We start from the raw sequence: 19,659 nt of genomic DNA, 5'->3' as shown, positions 1-19,659 counted from the left end.
TATTCAACAAGTCTGAATTATATTAGAGAAAACAATGTTTAGAAATCCATAATTAAGTCTCAGACAATTTAGTTACAATGCTAGAGATAGTAGAAAATCTTTAGCAGCATAAGTGGCTTTTTGAATTACAGTCTAGATAAGCATAGGATGAAATTCACTTTATTGGGCCAGAGAAATTGAGTCTATAGATCAGATATGAAGCTTTAACATATACCAGTATCTCTGGTGCTTGCTGCAACTAAGCCCAAAATACCAAACCAAACATGATGCTAAGCATGATCCACTACATCCACTCATTATTTAGCTCAATATATTTCATAACTGGAATCCATTCTATGAGCCACTAGATGCATGCTCTATAGCAAGACTAAAATATAAAGCTTTATATTTAAAGCTTACAAGGGCTGATAAATCAGATATTCTGGATTTATGTAACATCCTGGGGCTAGAATGCAGTTTAAACTTATTATTATTATTATTACTATTTTCAATATTTTCATGGTTAAACTAGAATACAGTATACCATGGTTAAGGTACTAGATCCAGATTTTAAAAAAAAATTAGGAATTATTAAAAGAAGAGTTTAAATATTCATTTAGAGTACCGCAGTACATATTAGGAATGGTTTCAGTGGATTCCCCCATAAACATCAAGATTACTGTCATCTGATCATAACACAAGTGCGACTAACACAGCTGCCGTGTCAGCTTCTCTTCAGGGGCTAGGTCTTAATCATAAATCAACTGAATGACTAATTCAACATTGTTAAAATCAGCAAGTAACTGCTTGGAGCCATTCCAGTTTTTACATCTTTCAAAAGGTCAATACACCTACTCAAACACACAATAGTCCTATCTTTCACAGTGTTTTATTCTTTCCTTGGATTGAAAAATGACACACTGGCACCTAAATATAAGTGTGCTTTAACTAACAATTAAAATGTTCATTAATTCTGAAAGAGTGACCGAGTAAAACAAAGAAAATTTCAGTTCTCCACTCCATACAAAAATCAAAAAGCCTCTTCTCTCCTTCGCTGTTTTAAACACTATTATAGTTGCAAAAGTCTGATGAAAAGAGTCTCTTGTTATATTATGAATTAAGCTCAGAAATAAACTTTTTTTAGAAGAATGACTACAACTAAATGTGGCTTGTATTTCAAATATGAATACCTACCCCTCAAAATAATAACAAAAATCAGAAAGTGGTATCTAACAGTAAAATATATTCTAATCATTTACATCTGCTTGCACCACATAAATGACAGAAGCCTACCGTTAGCATCCTTCATAGAAAACATTTATTCTGCTCTTAAATATAAAAGCTGTGTTGCATAAACAGAGGATTTAAGGCTGTGGCAGAGTAGCTGAAGGAAAAGAAATGGCAATCTTTCTGGTTCTAGTAGATGCCTTTCCCTATCACACAATGTTTCCCACTCATAAATACATGACAAATACTTCCTCAATCATTTTTTACGAGCAGGGATGCACAGGGGGTAGTCAATGGCTAGCTTGAGGGAAAATAGGAACAGCAGGAGGCAGAAACTGTACTGAAAATGGCTATGTGGTAAATTCTCTTCTGGAACATCACTCAGATACCCAGGCTTTGATCTTTCAGCTACAATTACACTCACATCCATGAGATCTGGTTATACTTTTTAAAAACTACATCACTAATTGTAATAGAAACAGTTAAACTGTTTCATAATATGACTCCTCAACTCAAACATCTGATTTTTTACAAATTAAAAATTGCAATTTATCCAAAGATTTGCTTTCAATTGGGTTTAACTATGTCATCATCACAACCAGTCTCACAAAAAACATGGGGTGACTGGCGACAGCTAAATCACAGACTGGCGTCGCCTAAGCAGTCTGGCTGCCATTAGGGTCTGGGCAATGGTATTTACTGTACAACCAGAGCCACTGAGCTCTACCTGTAGTCAGCCAAATACAGGTGTGAGGATCCTTTTTAGGACATGGAAACTGACTCATCCATTTGCACATAAGCTTCCACATCCATACTCTCACAGCAAGCCTGAAGACCATAGCATTTTTACTTTGAAAAACTATCACCTTACAGGAACAGAGCAAATACAACTACCCTGATCTTAAATACTTCTTTGGGTAGAACTATTTCTTATATTTAAATTGCCATACTCAAAAAATATTTAGAGGAAAAAATTATTTTAAAATTATAAAATTCGGACAAACATGAAGAGCTTACATTATTACATTGCTTGTGAAGTCTATTCTGAAGTCTGTGTTTGGGACTGAGAGGGTTTGCTACTAAAATACGTTAAATTTTGTTCTTTAGTACCAACACAAAATGTCTTGGAGTATCAAAAGGACAGTTTTAGTTGCAGTAATTTCACAGAATTTATTCTAATGATTTATTGGAGTTAACCATCTGACATTAATTATTGTTTTGGCTTCCAGTCTATGAATGTTTATTTTTCAGTTTAAAGCCTTCTCACTCTTTGATATCATATGGAAATGAGAATTTTTAATGGAAAATTGAAACCATGTGCATCTAAGTACTTAATGAAGTACAGGGAGAAACAGAGGGTGTACTTTAGGAGAATTCAGATATTCCGCTTTAGATACTTTTGATTTGTTTGGATGAGTTACATGCATATATCTGTTCACAAACATACATTTATACATCTTCAAAGTGTCTCACAAGTACAGTGTTTAAAATTCTGAATTGTAAGAAAATATTTGCTGTTTGGTTGGGATTTTTTAAACTAAACACACTGCTATAGATTTTCCTTCATCATATGCTAACTACCCAATCTGTTCCCTCCTCCACAGAGCAATATTTATGCCATCTAGAGCTTCCAATGACATGCTAAATGCTGTACTTCCCAACAGTGGATTCCCACCTTATGTCTACCATGTTAGGATTGGATCTTCATCCACTTCACTGAACCTCTGATAGACTGATTTTGTAAACATTATGTACCTGAGTCACAACACTGATGCCAGAAATACCTGACTAAAATCTGAGCTATTCATGGCACTAAAGCCCACCAAAAGAGGCCTGTAAACCACAAGCAAGGCACAAGAAGTGGCAAGAAAGCCAGGCACCCAACTACAAACAGAAGAGTAACACTAAAATGTGCAATTTTGCTTGAAAGACTTCTGTGCAACTCACATAGCTTTAGTCTTCTGGCACTCAATTCATTCCTTTGGAATGAAAAAGATGCTGTTCAGACAACCAGCATTAGAGAACATGATAAAGCCACATGCTTATTTAAATTAGTACTTCTAAATCAAATCTATTTTCTTCAACGTTAATGGCTTCATGTTAAATTGTAAGGATGGAAAGCATATTCTTTTCTGCAGTTTCAGTCAAGGTTTCACCGTATGCATTGTACTCCAGCAGCATGTCAGTGGGAGCATAACAAGTAACAGCAGTGCAAGATTAGTTCACATAGCTATTTCAACTAATATCCTTGGTGATCTAAATGTGCAAGGAATTACTGACCATTGAAAAATGTGAAACAGAAATATAAGTTTAGACATTTAACCTGTATACTCACCACTTGTTTTTCTTTCTAATGTAGTCTTTTTCAGACAGATTAACCAAGTAGATCATCGGTTTTGAAGTAAAAAACAAATGTTTGTTCAAAACATCAATCTGGAAGTGGGAATAGAGGGAGAGAATTTTAAAAACAGTGTAAATCAACTTGAATGAATTTTATGATCATTTTCCTCATGGCATGTCTGAGAAGGCTACAAGAATTCAAGTGTAATACATAAATCATAGATAAGTATAGATTCAGCGAATAAATTCAACGTTCAATAAGCTATGAATATGAAATTTTTAAAAAATACCAAAAAAACCAACAACTTGAAAAAGAACCAGTAACAGGTAGCAAAATTAGAAGTCAATTCATGGAGTAATATTTATAGCCTACCTCTTTGTCATTCCAATCATGATAGAAGCGGACAGCTTTCTTTTCATCTATTACCCATGTCTTGATTTTGCACATTACGTCCTACGCAAGATCAAAAAAAAAAAAACCCAAAGTCAAAAACTCAGCTGGATATCAAGACTATTCTCTTCCATAAACAAGGCGTGTATCCATTAAGATTCAAAACATACACACAAATGAAAAATTAGATACTACCTTTTATAAACAAATTTTTACTCTCCCAGACAAGCAGAAATTGCTGCTTTCAAAGTCGCTAAAGAGCAATATGGATTATTGAAGTCATCCAAATCCCACAATTAGAAAGTTAAATACACAAGGCTCAAGTATCATCTCTTGTCACCAAGAACATCAGCAGAGATCATAAAATATATGTAAAAATCAGTACATTTTAGATTGCTTTTCGAACTCAGTAAGATGCAACATTTCAGCATCCAGCGGGAGAGACCACGTACAATATAAACATGCCATTAAGAAAAGGGAATGGGTGGGACAAAACACAGCAAAAAAAAAATTTTTTTTTCTAAATTGTGAGCAAAAGAAATGGAGCCTATTATTGATGATCCACCCTCAAGAAATTAATTCAAACGGCCAAAGCCCTTTTTATTCCGCATTAATTTTTCGCCAACACCTTCTCCCTCCCCCCCCAAAATGAAACCTGCCAAAGCCTCCATTACACAATGGCAAGAGCCTTGCACTGGTGACCTCCAACCAGCTGCATTCACTTTCAGAACATCTCTCTCGGCAGGAAATCTAAAGGCCTTTTAGTTAGCAAGCTAGTGTGCATTCAGAAGGAGTAACTGCAGGAAGAGCCCAATGTGCTTTGTTTCTCTGGCCTTTCTTCACAGAAAGATTAATCATCTGTGAAATGGAAACGGCAAACAGCAAGTGACACAAACTGAACCCTTCAAGCCTTTCCTCATCAGTTTTGTGGTCGTGAATCCGAAAGCTGCGTGTGGCACGGTTTTCCTTACAGGCAGGTGTTAATAAAAGGCTCTTGGGTCTGAAAGGTCAAACTCTGCTCTTCTAGGAGTAGTACATTTTAGAGTCGCCTATTTTTTGTTGTAGATAATTTATGATCATGCTTTAAATAATGCATTTTTTTAAGCTGAAATTGATGCAACTGAGCATTAAGATCTTTATAATACAAGGAAACATTTCCTGAACTGTTGAGCACACAACATTTTTTGCACTTAATGCTATGCAGTTGAAGTACATTTATAAACAACCACAAATAACATCAGTATTTACTACCGTCTTTTCTAGTCTTGCAGTAGCTTTAGTGGAGGGTTAAAAAAAAAAAAAAGCTCTTCTAAATCTTCAGATCCTGATTTGAAACCCTCCAGGAACAGGACTCCCCACAGATTTTAACAAGGAAGGGGCAAGCTAAAACTTTTAATGAAATCTAACATGTTCTGCCTAAGAATAATCACTTTTACTCTCCTATAACTGAATTTCACTCATAAATGTTTAAAAGTGGCTAATATAACACCATTTCCTACAAGGAGAAGATCAAAGTGCTATATTACAAATGCATTATGATTAAAAAAGCACTGTGCAGCTTTGCTATTAACTGTTCTTTAAACCCTAAAAGGCTTCCCATAGATCTCACTTGGCACTGCATATACAACCTTTGACAAGTAATGTAGACCATTTTTATTCATTGCCTAAAATTGTAGGCAATTATGTGCGTCACACTGGCCACCTGCAAATTCTGAATGCCTGCTCCAGTTGTCAGAGCAAAAAACTAATGTCGGAGGGGATTAATCTAGGGGGAGAGAGTCCTCTTTAATGGCTCCAGCAGGTGAAATGGCCCAGCTGGTTACTATGATGAGTGGCCAGAACAGCTTATGTAGAGACATGCAACAAGATTACACATAAAGAAGAAAACACTGGCACTATCTTATCTTTAACCCTATGTGCTTTTTATTTTTTTAATTAATCTGTATAAACAAGATAAGGGAAGCAATTCTACCAGTAAGTACTTTTCACTTAAGATATTTATCCTCAGCTTCTCTTTAAATACATATATATAAAAATCAACACAACCACCAAGATTCCTGTTCAGCAGTGAAGGAATTCTGGTTACACACTATTTTGGGTTTTGAACTAGTTCTATAGGCACCTACCACATGACTTTCAGCATTACAGTTTCTCCCACAATAGCAATGCATTGCTACATATAAATTGGAGTCAATAAAAAACTGACAGAAAAAAACCCACCACAGCAGAAGTCACTGGAGCCAAACTTTTACGTTTCTGCTTAAGAAGAAATGAAATGTTTTGTACTCACACTGTAAGGGGAGCTACGTAACACAGAACCTCTACAAAATTTCAAGCATCAACACAGCAAATAAAGTTTGGCCTTTCTAAAGCCTGTCTAAGCACAGAGCTGCCAATCAAAACCTCTTCCACACTCATTTGCTACTTACAGTGACACACAGTCTAAATCCATTTTGGCACTGACCTAATTTTATTAATTACCTGTTTATACACCTGATTTAAAGCTGTTTGCAACTGCTGTTCTAAAGGAGTGATTACATGGACAATTTCCACAGGTAAGGCAGATCTACAGCTGAGTATGCTAGGGACAACGAATAACCATCTACTTGCAATTTTATTTTGGTTTTATAGGGAGGCTGGCAAAATATTGTAAAACTTTCTGTAGGTAAAAGGATGGAAACTTGTGAGCAAATGCAGCATTTTTGTATGAAGCTGATGAAGCAGTGAGATACAAAGAAGTTCTCTCATGGACTATATGAGCAGCAGTCACACCATGCAGAATGTAAGTACGCAGTCCAGAAACTCAAAAATGGGTGAGCTGAACTTAGATTCCCCTGCATCAGTGCTGGTGTTCCACTGACATGGGACTTAACTCTTTAACAAGAAATTGTTAAATACAAATGACAACATGAAGTAAGGCACATATTTCCATGTAATTTTTTTAAACTCAGCTGCCCCAGTACTCTCAACAAACATACAAATAGCACATTTTGGGGTTATTTCTCATGTAGCACCCTCTTTAATAATCTGCTTCTATTTAGGACTGGTAAAAGAGTACAACCTGATCTTTTTATCTTCTCTATCACTGTACTAGTCATTTAAACACATTTCATCACTACTCAAGTTAACTTTGAGATGCTTAATAAAAGAATACAAAGCAATGATCCACTTCGTTTTATTAGATCTGGCATCCCCAATTGTACACTTAGAGGTCAATCTGTCACAAGCAGAATGATCCACTTCGCCTTCTTTGATGAGAGGTACTCTTGTTTTCCAACTAGCAACATTATAACAAGAGCCATTCAGAAAGCCATCAAAAATCCGCCCAAATTTCAATTTCCTTACAGTTGTCAAAGCATATGAAATGCAGCAAACTTAATGAATATCAAATATCTATGTTTGTAAAATCAGTTCATTTCTGACTATATGCATGGCAATATATTTAGCACTTACAAATACTCAGTATATTTAGCCATACAAAATACAATGATTTTAATTATGTCCTGCACTCATTTTCCAAAGACCACAAGTACTCAACCCACAAATGCTAAGCAGGACATTAACAGTAAGTCCAGCAGTATAAAATAATGAAATACATGTAAATTGCATATAGCAGATTTACCAAGACCTACTCATGAAACACTACTGTGCAGAAAAATGTGCATACATTAATAGACTTTCTGGATGAATGATAGTAATAATGTGTGCCAATGCCAATTCTTCTTACAGCATGAGGGACTAAACTGAAGCTTGGAAACCCACTTGCCTACTTGGCATCAGAGAATTGTGATTTTTTTGTTGTAAATTACCAGGGCATGTAATTAACTTCCGTAAATTTAATAAAGAAATAAGCAGTTGTGAGGATTATCACTTCACACTTCAAAGTGCAAGTGAATTCCCTGTGATCCTGCAGGCAGTGCAAAAGTCTCCACTAGTACAGAGTAACTGTGAGTACAGTAAGGTTTTTCCCCCACCAAGGGACATATGCAGTGTTTTTCAGTATCTTATTCATTCCTTTCGAAACTTCCAAGATGTAAAAACTTACCATCTCCCTGTAAAAGCTTCAAAAGCACTTTTTATTAAAATGTTTCCATTGTCTAAAATTCTATTATTTACACTTCTCTGCTGCTAGGAAAAGCTACAAGGAGTACCTAAAACATTATCTGTAGCTCTTAGTTAGCTCCTCTCACTTCATTCCTAAGTCCAACACCTTTGCATATCAGTAATGAAGATGGTGGTGCATAAATAACGCAATCTGACTTCCCTAAAGAATCTGGCTCAGTGGCAGAAGGTGTTTCTTTAATAAATCACTGCATATACTAAATGGATTCAACACCACCTACCCAGTACGTCTAAGAATACAACTGTAAATAAAAACCCTAACGTGTGTGTTTCTGATGGCACTCCAAAAAAACTCTCTGCCTTTTCCTGGTTACCATCTTTCAACAGCCAAAAAAGGCCATGTTAATGACACACACATTCTGGGAACAGTCACTTACAAACACTGGGAACTATGTAGGAACCAGAACTGCCCCACAGCTCTAAAAAAGCAAACCATACTTTTGAATACAAAACCCTCAAGTTCATACACTGTTGGGCAGGGGCAAAGGGAGGGTGGATACAGTATTTACCAACACAGCACTTCCCTCTTGCAAGAGCGGCTGAGAAGCCTGGAGGGTCATAAGCAAATGAACTGTACTGGAAATAGAAGAATAATGCAATCTTGGAGTATATAAATAGCCTAGTGTCCAACAGGAATAATTTTATACTTATCTCTGCTGAAATGATGAAAAACTGGAGAAAAAAACAGAGGTTTTGAGAATGTGCTTATGCATGAAGATTTGGCGTTCTTAAATTCTATGCTTTTATTCTTATTGCATATATATATATATATATATAAAACAAAAATATCACATATGCAGGGTTTTTCACACTACCATAGAGAAATCAAATAACTGCTAAAGCTTGACAAACATTGACTAAAATTGTCTCATTTCTATACAGTGAAGATAATTAATTATTGGCATAGCTAATACAAGTAAAAGTAATTTAACTCTAGCCTGAAAATACTTTAATAAAGGTTAATTTTTCCTGTTAGACATACATTCCATTTTAACCACAGTTGTAAGAATTAAGTTGGGATATGCAAGGGATCAAACCAGATAATTATTATTCCATCTGACCTTCAAAATTTCAAAATGGTTTTTCAGATACAGATAGAGAAGAATGCTATTTGAGGTTCTCATGGCTACTTCAACTGTGCTGCACCAAGAGCAGTTTACTGAGTACACATGAGGTGGATGGAGTGCACTGAGCCCACAGTCCTTCTATTCACAGCTTTCCTTGGAAATCTTTTCACTTCCCTTGAGCAGAGCCTCAGCTGTCTGCTCTTCCTGGAGGTTTTGTGGCAATTTAGAAGACTGAGGATGAAGCGACACGGTAAGAATTTATTCCAAAAAACACTGTTTAAAAACAATGGTATTTTAAAGGACAACTAAGACACATTTGGCAGTTTAAAGAAAAGGCTAGATCATGTTTTTACATTGTGCTAAGCGTTTAAATAAGCTGTAGCAGCTGGGTGCAGGAAAGAGAACAAGCCAGGTACTGCACCAACTGGAGTGACAATGAGCTCCTCTGTGGTACAAAACAATGTCTAATCTCTTACAATTCCCTTGCTCACCGACTTTAATAAAAATACAATGGGCCAAGTAATGGATTTAGGACAAGTCCTTCTATTTAATATCTTCTCACAGAGCCAGTACAAGCTGTACACGATAAAAGATTTACTTAGAACTAGATGCCAATAATGTTTATGAACCACAACAAGCACTTTCACCCAAAACATTCTACAGGCATTCCAAGCAATGTAATTCTTGTTAATAATCCCCAAATTCTCCTGTGTGGGTCATCCTCGCAGCCTCTACAGCATTATACATGAAACAACTCAGTCATGGGTTGTTTCTCAAAAAGCAAGCAAGAATAAAGAAAGCAGTCCATCTACAAGTGATTATTTCTAGCAGTTCAGAAATTCAGAACAGGGAAATTGCACTGAAAAGTAAAATTAAATATCTTTCGCAGAGTTTCATTAAACTTTCCTTATTCCATTAGCCAATCACAAAAATTTTCAACTAAATCCACGTGTGAATGCATTTGTTGTAGATTTGTGTGAATTAAGCTGATTTAAAAAGGTGTCTTTTTCAGAATACACTTATTTTTATACAGTGTTATTTTGGCATATACACATAGAGTTTAAAATTACTTAGATCTAGACATACTAAGGGAGGCATGATTTACAAAATTAATTACTTTAAGCTACTTGTCAAATCTACACAGGAAAGATCAGACTTGACAGAAAGTATTTAAGCACTGACTTTTCTCTGTCTACTGATAATACCAAAAAAATCCAAATGTGTGTTTACACATTATGTATTTTTAAGTCAGGCTTTACTACCAATCAATTCACAAACATCTGCCATGCTACATTCAAAATGTTCTCCAGAATGAACTTTAATTTCCTCTAAATACCACATTAAGCACAGTAAATGGTCCACTCAAGATTTTAGCCATAATTATGTGCATTAAGAATATAAATATTTTCTTGATTCCCTATGATTTAAGTTAGCAATTGTAAAAGCCATCAGCAGAGAGTATGTCAACAGTGCATGTGTACACTGCTCCTTTCTTTCCCTCTCCTGTGGAACAAACTAGCCTCTCAAACTCTCCTTGCACAAGGAGATGAAAGAAACTGGAAAAAAAAAACTTATACAATTCATGACTGTATTTATCTTCAACTTGGAATAGAAGAAAGGTGAACATTCCCAACTGACATCATCAGTTGGAGGAAATAAGAGTTCATCCATCCGTGAGAACTCTGGCAAGTGCTTGCAGCAAGAGGTCAGCAAATTCTGCTTGGCACATCCCATTCATCAGAATATTGCAGGAAGGAAAGGTTTTCAGCCAGTATATATTGGTAGTAAGAACAAACTGAATCTACCAGCTCTTTGCTGTATGTGAAGTATCCCCCACACCATACTGGTGATTTTAACAACAAATGATGAACAAAAGAACATCTTTCAAACAGTTACTATATTCTCAGGACAGGACCAAGACATTAAATGTAAGAGAGGAGAATGGAAGGGATTAAAGCTACTTAAACCACCATTAGGAATATTTTGCTTTACTCTTCATAGTACATATATGCTGACAAATACAATGGCCATAGGCTGAGTGTAAGTGTTCATTATTAGATCATTGTCCATCACAGTAACAAAACAAAGTTTGATGCCTTTCTTTTAAGCTGAATAGGCACTATGGTGGTTCTCACACCATTATACAAAAAAAGAGTCTCTAATTGCTCTTCCATAACTGCAATTGCTCTTCCTGTTAAAAAATGTGCTTGATTTGATAAACTAATCTTATTTTTAAAATGACAGACTTTACAATGGAGACTGGTGAAAGCATCGCATTCAACCCAACACTGGAAGATCAAATCCAGTGAATGCTGATCCCGATCTACTGTAGAAGCTGCCTTTCAACAGAGAATTGGAAGGTCAAACACTGTGCACACCGATTCTGACCTAAAGATTGGTTCTTCATGTCACTAACATCAAAAATCTGCATCAGCTCAACCATAAACAACAGCCTTGCAGTCAGATATGTAGATCTCAATACTGTTAACATAAGAATTCTTTTGTGCTGGAATTTAAGATTTTGGGCACTGACAAAGGGCTCTATCTGTTGCAGAGCTGTCAATTCTAAGGACTAGAACTGAATCAGGCTAGTAGGACATTGGAAGAGAATCCTGAAATAATGTTCACTTCACTGCATTAGATAGTATTAACTTAGAGACTTGTCTCCAGGACTGAAAAATCCTACCAATTAAAAAATATTTTTTAAGATTAATTTTATCATTTGTACATTCTGATTTATAAAATCATTCATATTTGCATTTCATTTTCAAATCCCCTGCTATCCAAAATAACAGATCAATAATAAGCTAATAATAAAGTTTAACTCAATATCTATTTAATGTCTCTGCATATACCATCATCAGACAGATTTAAAATATAAAATCAAAAGTACTCTGACTGCTTTCTGAAATTATATCAGCACTGTTTTAATACATGCAAATAACAGGAGTATTTTTATTCTATAATATCTCTTTAGAAGGTTATAGCCAAAATAATATTTAGAGGTATATAAAGTCTGAAAGACTAGTACCCTTAGTAACAGTAAACAGTCATTTCTGAGAAGGCAGTGGGAATACTTGCAAAACGGACAATACATGTGTGAAGGAAGCTATTCCAAGCTTATGTCAACATTACATGTCAGTGATCTTGGATCATATTGTGCCACTGATTTTTAAGTAGAACTTGAAAATTATTTCATTGATAGCTCCTTAACAACAGTAAGCTATTTTATTTCTGCTGACAGGGGATCAATTCTCTGAGAGACAGAAGAGTTAACATGATTCAACTGCCAAGCCAGGTCACTGCACAAAGGTAAATTTACCACCTGTAGGCAATGTAGGCTTTCACAGAGGAAAAATGATAATTAACAAGTTATAACACCATGCAAAATGCAGGCAATCTCAGATTTAAGTCTTGTTGACTGATATACAGTGTCAATTTTTTATTTTTCTCCTCCAAAACCTTTTGAAGATTTCAGACTACCAAGTTACAATGGTGGTGGCTTATTGATAAAGCAAATATTCTAAAGCAGACAATTCATATTTATAATATGAGACAAATTACTTCTAAACCTCTCAACCAGTTGAAATTCTTGAGACATTCTCAAGCATCTTCACCTTGAATTGTTCCAAAAGGAATGGGGGAAAGAATAAAAAAGAGAGATGCTAAAATTTTAACATAGTGCTTAAAAACAAAACCAAAACAATCCATGAATATCAAGTCTTTTCCTTCATAACCTCCCGATTTTCCTGAAAGGGAAAATGACTGGGAACACTTGGTGCACAGACAAGAGCTGTTTGTTCCTCATCTCTGCTACAGAAGAAAAATATTCCTAAGAATAGAATATTAGCAATAGCTGTGTATTATATTGGCAAATAATTTTAAAAGGCAAATCTTGAGAAGTTGTTTCCCAGTCCTGTCCCATCCTCTATTTTTTTGAAGACAATCTGTTTGGAAAAAAGTATTCATTTCAGGCCATACTGTCTCTTCATAATTTTTTTTTTTTGCACTAGAAAAAGCAAGCCTTGAACAGTAGCTGCAAATGCATGGAAACATTACAAATTGTGCTGGACAGGGAACTCTCCCTGTGACAGACAAGCTAAATGCAGAGTGCAATGGACTGGGGAAGTGCAGACTGACCAAACTGCCAAAATATACTCCTAACGTCTGGCTACCCTTTTAGGAAGGTGGAATAATCTTTAACTGCTTTTTTCACTAATCCCACAATGTTTCCCTCCTAGACCTCTAAATCATTTATGCATAGTCAATCCTGCTATAGTGTACTATAATATAGTATATATAATGCAACCACAGGCCTTGTGCAAGCCAAAACATGAAAGGAAAAGAGGCAAAGCAAACTGCACAGGAGTGCCTCCCAACCCAGTGGAGGAACATCTGAAGCCCTGTAGTGGCCAGAAATGCCCAAGAGCAGCTGTTACAGTCCTACAGCTACACAAACCTGCTTCTAGAAGCTGCCTAACTGGACCTAAGGATTGATTTACCAGGAGAAGAAAGGAGGTTTCACAGGCCGTCACCAAAAAAGTCCACTTTATGAAGTCTAGTGTATATACATTACAATTCAAGCATGCAAGTCACAGGGAAGAGAGGCAAGAAGGTCCAAGATCAGCAAGATTCAGAGGCATTATGCCCCCCATTTCCTTGAAGACATTCCCTAGTGACTATAGTTCCTCCATGCAGCCTTTGTCTCAAGGGAAGCATTAATTTGTGCTTCCCCACTGTTTAGCCACCCCCTCCCATGAAACAAAGGAATTTCACGCCTTTGAAACCTCCATTGTTGTTGACAAACTCAGCTGAGACTGGTCATGTGTAACAGCTATTATTGGGAACAGAACGGGCAGAGCAACATGACATCAAGAACCTGATCTTTTCTGTGCATGTGCTCATAAAAACAGGATTAAGGAAACACAACAAATGACAGGAAGTGTCTTACAAATACAAGGTGACAAAGTCATTTTGACAGGTGAACAACAGATGAAGTAATAGTAAGGAGACTGAAGGAAGAGGCAATGAAATGGAGGAAAAACAGAAGCTGGGTAAAAAAAGATTAATAATAAAGATTTGAAATTTTTCTTTAATTAATCTAAATTGCATTTCTAGATTTGAAGTTTTTTATTTACTGTCTTAATTTGAGGATAATCTGGTATTTTCTGTTTTCAAAGACATACCAACTTCCTGTAGTTAAAAAATGACTAAGAACAACTCCTACCATACAACCATAACTATACCTACCACCCATCAAGTTATCTGATCACTTTTACAAATTCTATTTAAAACACACTTCAGTTATGATTCTTTGTAATCACAAAAGTGCCAACTTCTTCCTTCACACACGAAGAACATACATTGTGATATAAAATCCTCAAAGCATCCACAGAGGTACACTCAAAAACTAGATAGGAATGTTCCATCACAAGGAGCTGAGCAAAGCTGTTTCCAAAGACAGCCACACAACAAAGTGAGTGAGAAGAGCTCGAGGCTGGGCAGAACAGCATCACAGCATTCCTCATTTTCATCCTGTCATACCAATGTGAAATTTAGCTTTAGGATGAACTTTGAATTCGCTACGGACAGGATTTTTGCTTGCCCCTTTCTTTAACGTGAATTAAAAGGTGAAATACTGTGTGAATGCTATTTGAAACTGCAGGCATAAACTGCACTGTTCGTCTAAGCATGTGAAACCTTTTGTGAAAGATAAAAATCGCTGCCCACATGTACTCAGGGCTGGGTTCACATGACAGATAAGACCTGAAATGAAGGTTCTTAAATGAAGGTTCTCTCTCTCTGGGCTTACATAAAGCCTTTAAATCTTCCAACAATAGCTATTTTTTCTGGCCTAGACAAATCAAGAAATAAAACAGTTTTCATGCCAGATGAAGACTAGTTCTTCACCAACAGAAGGTACCATGGAAGTGCTTTTTAACACTGCATCATGGAGCAGAATATTTTGGAGGGGGGTGTTCACTTTCAGCTCCTGTCTGTTTCCAGACACTAGGCAGGGTCAACAAATTTCACTGCACTTCAATATTGATAAATTAACCTGGCAGCACCAATATAGCAATGTTTTTCTTCTTACTTGGTTGTCACCGACATCTTTTCATAAAAATCCTTTCTTTAGGATTTTTCCCCATTCTGAGAAGCTGTGGCCTCAGCAACAAAATGTAAACAGTGGTTATCTGCTGCTGGGGAATTCAACAGGTGGATCCGTGATTGGTCTTGGGTGGATGTTTGGATTTACTGACCACTCACCGCAGAGCTGGGTCTTGCTCTCTGCTGAGACACAGACCCTTGTATTCATTCCTTTTCTACTCTTAGCTTAGCTAGCCTTCTGAGAACTTTTCTCTCTATTCCTTTTGGTATAGTCATAATGTAATATATATCATAAAATAATAAATCAAGCCTTCTGAACATGAGGTCAACATTCTCACCTCTCTCTTCACCCTGCAACCCTTGCAAGCTCTATAATACTTGGTATCAAAAATTCCATCTGAGAAAACAGTATCTTCTTAATATTACTTGCTAGACATAAATAATTTATTTCCACACTGATAAACTGTTGTAATAATTAGAAAATGCATTTTATATATCATCTGAAATATTTATAGAATATTAATGACAAAGAAAAATGAATGACTATTGGCAAAGTATAGGGGAGTCAAAAGACAAGTAGGAGTAAAACAACAATTTGCAAAAAATATACTTGGAAGTTGATAATTATTATACATTACTAATTTACAAAGAAACATCACTACTACCCTATGATAATTGAGCTCATTTAAGCAGATTTTTACAACAACATTCTAAAATTAATTTCAACTAGCAGGCTTCATTTAACATGCACTAAAAGACACAAAGTGCAATCACAAAAAAAAATACATTCACTTGCTGGTTACAGGAATACTAATATCAACATAATACTAGAACTTAACAGCAGGAATAAGTCAGAAGTAACTCTGAATTACAACTTAGACATTGATGTAAATTTGACAAAGGATTGGCTATTTGCATACAAAGCTGTATCAGCAAGAAAATAACAGCTGAATTTCAAGTTACAATTAGCTACATCTATGAAATCTTAAACTGACAGCACAGCCAGTCATTCTAGTATTTTTTCAACTCATAATAATTACTTTAACATACATATAAAAATAGTAGTAGAGTTTTGTATTACACATGTGGGATTAATAAGAAAACCCAACAATACAAATATTTCAATTCAATGCTGACAAGACTTAATGATTTACTTTTATAGGTCATGTACTTACATATTCAGGTTTTAATTTCTTGTCTCCTCCTCTTACAGCTACTTTTTCAAGCTTATCTATGCTCTGCAGGATCAGCTCCTCATCCTTCAGTCTAAGTTCTTCATGTATAATTTCGATGTCACGAACAGGATCTACACTGCCTTCAACATGAGTAATATCATCATCTTCAAATGCTCCTAAAACAAAACAACATTTAAATTACCTATTAAGCTAAAAAGACAAGAAATATATATCTAGAACATAATATAATGAATCAAGAACGCTTGAAATTGAAAAGCCACGTGGTTGTCCCACCCATGTACAAGTGTCCTGTGCAATGTTTTATATCATACTGGTTTAGTATGTTAATTTACACATCCGCTCCAGGATCCAAAGTTCCCTCTCTGTATATCCAAAGCATAGCACTTTGCCATTTCAGGACAGGACTTAGAGCATTTAAGAGATTCTCCTACAAAGGAACAGGCTGGAGCAGTTTCCTGAAAATAGCTGGTGTGTTTTACAATATCTAACCCAGAAGTAGCAAACACAATAGCTAAACTGAACATTGTGGAACATTTTAATACACACAGTAATGATTACAAGAATGATGGAGAGAAAACCTTTCAAATCACCTTGGCAGACCTCACTGGCTGCCCAAGAAATGCATTAAGAAATGAAGAAGTTCTAGACAAAGAATTCTGAAGTTCTGAATGACTCTTAGTGTTTCCAAGGGAAACAGGGCTTAGAAAAAAAGGCCTGAAATCATCTGGCAGACCTCGTCCCTGTTTCAATCTACTTTATCACTGTGGTTCTGACGGTGATTAGATAATGAACCACTCAGACACACAATTTACACAGCAGCTAATTTCATCGGCCTGATTTGAGGGTATGGTTTTTAGGGGGCCATCAAAGAAGCAGATGAAGGTGCATTTGTCATATATGAGTGACAACCATTCACAGTATCTGAACAAAATGGTGCTGGCCCTTATTAGAAACACATGCTATTATCACATATTTAAAGTGCAGTTGAAGCCATAATTTCAAATTGCCAACTGGAAACATAAGGTTAAAACAACCAGATATTACTGACGCATGTGTGCTGACTTCATGCCCTTCTGATGACAATCTGGCAACATAATTCAACTAGGATTGAAATTATCAGATAAGCAGCATCACTTTTAAAAAATCCTACTCCCCCCAAAAAACCAATACATGCTTTAAAAATAAAAATATTAACAGCTAAAAAGAGTTTATTAATTCTTCCTGGATCAATTTTCAGAGTACTTGCATGCCTAACCTGTAACATTAAAGATATGCATGAGAAATCAACCATGAAAAGAATGTTACTTGAACATTACCAAAGTTAAAATGTATTTCTTACACAGGAAAAAAATTCAAGCCATCTCTTGTACTGAAAAACATAACAAAAAGGGTAAACAACAAACAATTCCTTAACTGATATACAGAAAGTTGTGGGGGTTCTTTGTCATCATTAACACCTTAAACTTCATCTTTTGTTTTAACTTACTGAAAACCAAGATTATAGCAACAAAGCCTTACACCAATGCACATGGAACACAGGTTTAAAAGGTTGTTCATAGTCAAATATCAAAACCATTTTTACATAAACCTATGAATAGCCTTTCAAACAGTGGTTACCAGAAGTTCCCCCCTCTCTCATTAATTGTTACTCTCCAAAGCAGATCAGTGAACTCCCTGGGTACAAGCACAATTACCTCAACAACAGATCCTGATGCTGGCCATGATGGGAGAACAGGCTGCTCTGTTAAATGGAAACACTCCACACTAATCTATCCCAGTGCCAGGCAATCAAGGAAGAGATACCATAGCCCCTGTCTTCCATGAATCCTTACTAGCACACCTGACAGAATGAGATGTAGGCTATTCAGATGAGCAAATATTAGAGAACAGCTTAACTGCTCTGTTCTAATTTACAAGGAAAATATTGAATAAAAAGGGTAGAAGTAGGAAGATGTCACCACACAGACCAACAAAAAGTCTACTTGCCTCAGCCTTCTCAACAGATACGTTGCACTCATTCACTAAAAGGTTAACTTTCTTCCTTATATCAAGAAAAAATGACCATGTAAATAATATCTTCTGACATCCCTCTGCATCTAGTGTCCATGGGTTTAAAAAGCAACAAAACTCCCCACACTGTTAAAGTCAGGGAAAAGCTGCATGACCATGAAGATCTTCCATTTAGAACATAAAAATAAAAACTAAAATAAACTGTTTGTTTTGGTCTTAAGGAAGGAGCCTTTTTGAAAAAGCAAGTGTAAGGTGAATTAGCAACAATAAAAACCAGCTTATATATTAGTTATATTTTTCTGTTTTCTTCAACAACAGCTTCTATTTTTCACATCTTCCCATTCCTTTTCACAAAAAAATTGTTCTTTATTCATTCAAACCAAATTAATTCAGCGTATTTCCACCCCTATAAAATTGACACTATAACTTCACCTTCACTCTCTTCTCAGCCCACTAAAGCCTTTAACCCATGGACCCTTCAATGTTCTGCCAGAGTTTTCTTCAAGTCTCCTTCTTCCATCATGCCTGTGTCAGCAGCCACCCTGCAGTTCACTCAGGCAACAGGAGGACAAGAGATCTGTGTTTAGAACAGGCGTTGCTTGCTTGGGTAAAAAGCCCCTCTTACTGAGCTTATGATTTCCCACTAGAGGCAACAATTTACCCTTCTTTCCTCCTCACTGGGTTGCTTGACTCTCCTCATGGAATGAATGAACACTAGTTGTATATTCCATTAAAGGCATGGATTTTAAGTAAAATTCCCAATTTTACATTTAGAGGAATTCCCATTTAGACAGACACAGTCCATACAAAAGTGATAGCTTTAAGATTTTTTACACACAGAAGACCAAACTGGCAGTAATGTCCACATCTTAGTACAAATGAGAGATTCTTCAAGGCAACAAGACACTGAGTTCTTTTTGTGAATCTCTTGATCAGAGTTTCAATGTCAGCTTCAGCCATCAACCTAAAGCAGATCACACTCTGCCCAACAGCCTAGCTAGAGAATGACAGGGATACGCCCTCAGGGATGAGGGAGACTCAAGAAGAAGGGAATGAACAGGCAGAGTGACACCACTAGGATGGAAGAGCCTTAGTTTTTAACTTTGTCTCAATATCCATGTGGGACGTATCCTGAACGATCTATTATGTCAGCCTCCAGCCTGCTCTGCAGTGACGGTCTGCTACAAATCACACTGAGCGCTGTAGGGAATTCAATTCC

General features: G+C 36.2%; 1 protein-coding gene across 2 annotated transcripts in view; it reads right to left on the bottom strand.

Moving 5' to 3' along the window:
* OLA1 (Obg like ATPase 1) overlaps positions 1–19,659 on the bottom strand; it is a 104,187-nt gene that overhangs the window by 32,675 nt on the left and 51,853 nt on the right. For both annotated transcript variants that reach the window (XM_059476234.1, XM_059476233.1), the window contains exons 5-7: positions 16,410–16,585; positions 3,920–4,000; positions 3,542–3,639 (exon numbers count right to left, since the gene is read on the bottom strand). In XM_059476234.1, coding sequence (XP_059332217.1) covers positions 3,542–3,639; positions 3,920–4,000; positions 16,410–16,585 — 355 coding nt within the window. The remainder of the gene's footprint in view (positions 1–3,541; positions 3,640–3,919; positions 4,001–16,409; positions 16,586–19,659) is intronic.

This window comes from Ammospiza nelsoni, chromosome 7 (genome assembly GCF_027579445.1).
Source record: "Ammospiza nelsoni isolate bAmmNel1 chromosome 7, bAmmNel1.pri, whole genome shotgun sequence".
NCBI lineage: Eukaryota > Metazoa > Chordata > Aves > Passeriformes > Passerellidae > Ammospiza > Ammospiza nelsoni.
The sequence above is the reverse complement of the archived record's forward strand: the minus strand, read 5'-3'. Positions and strand labels throughout refer to the sequence as shown.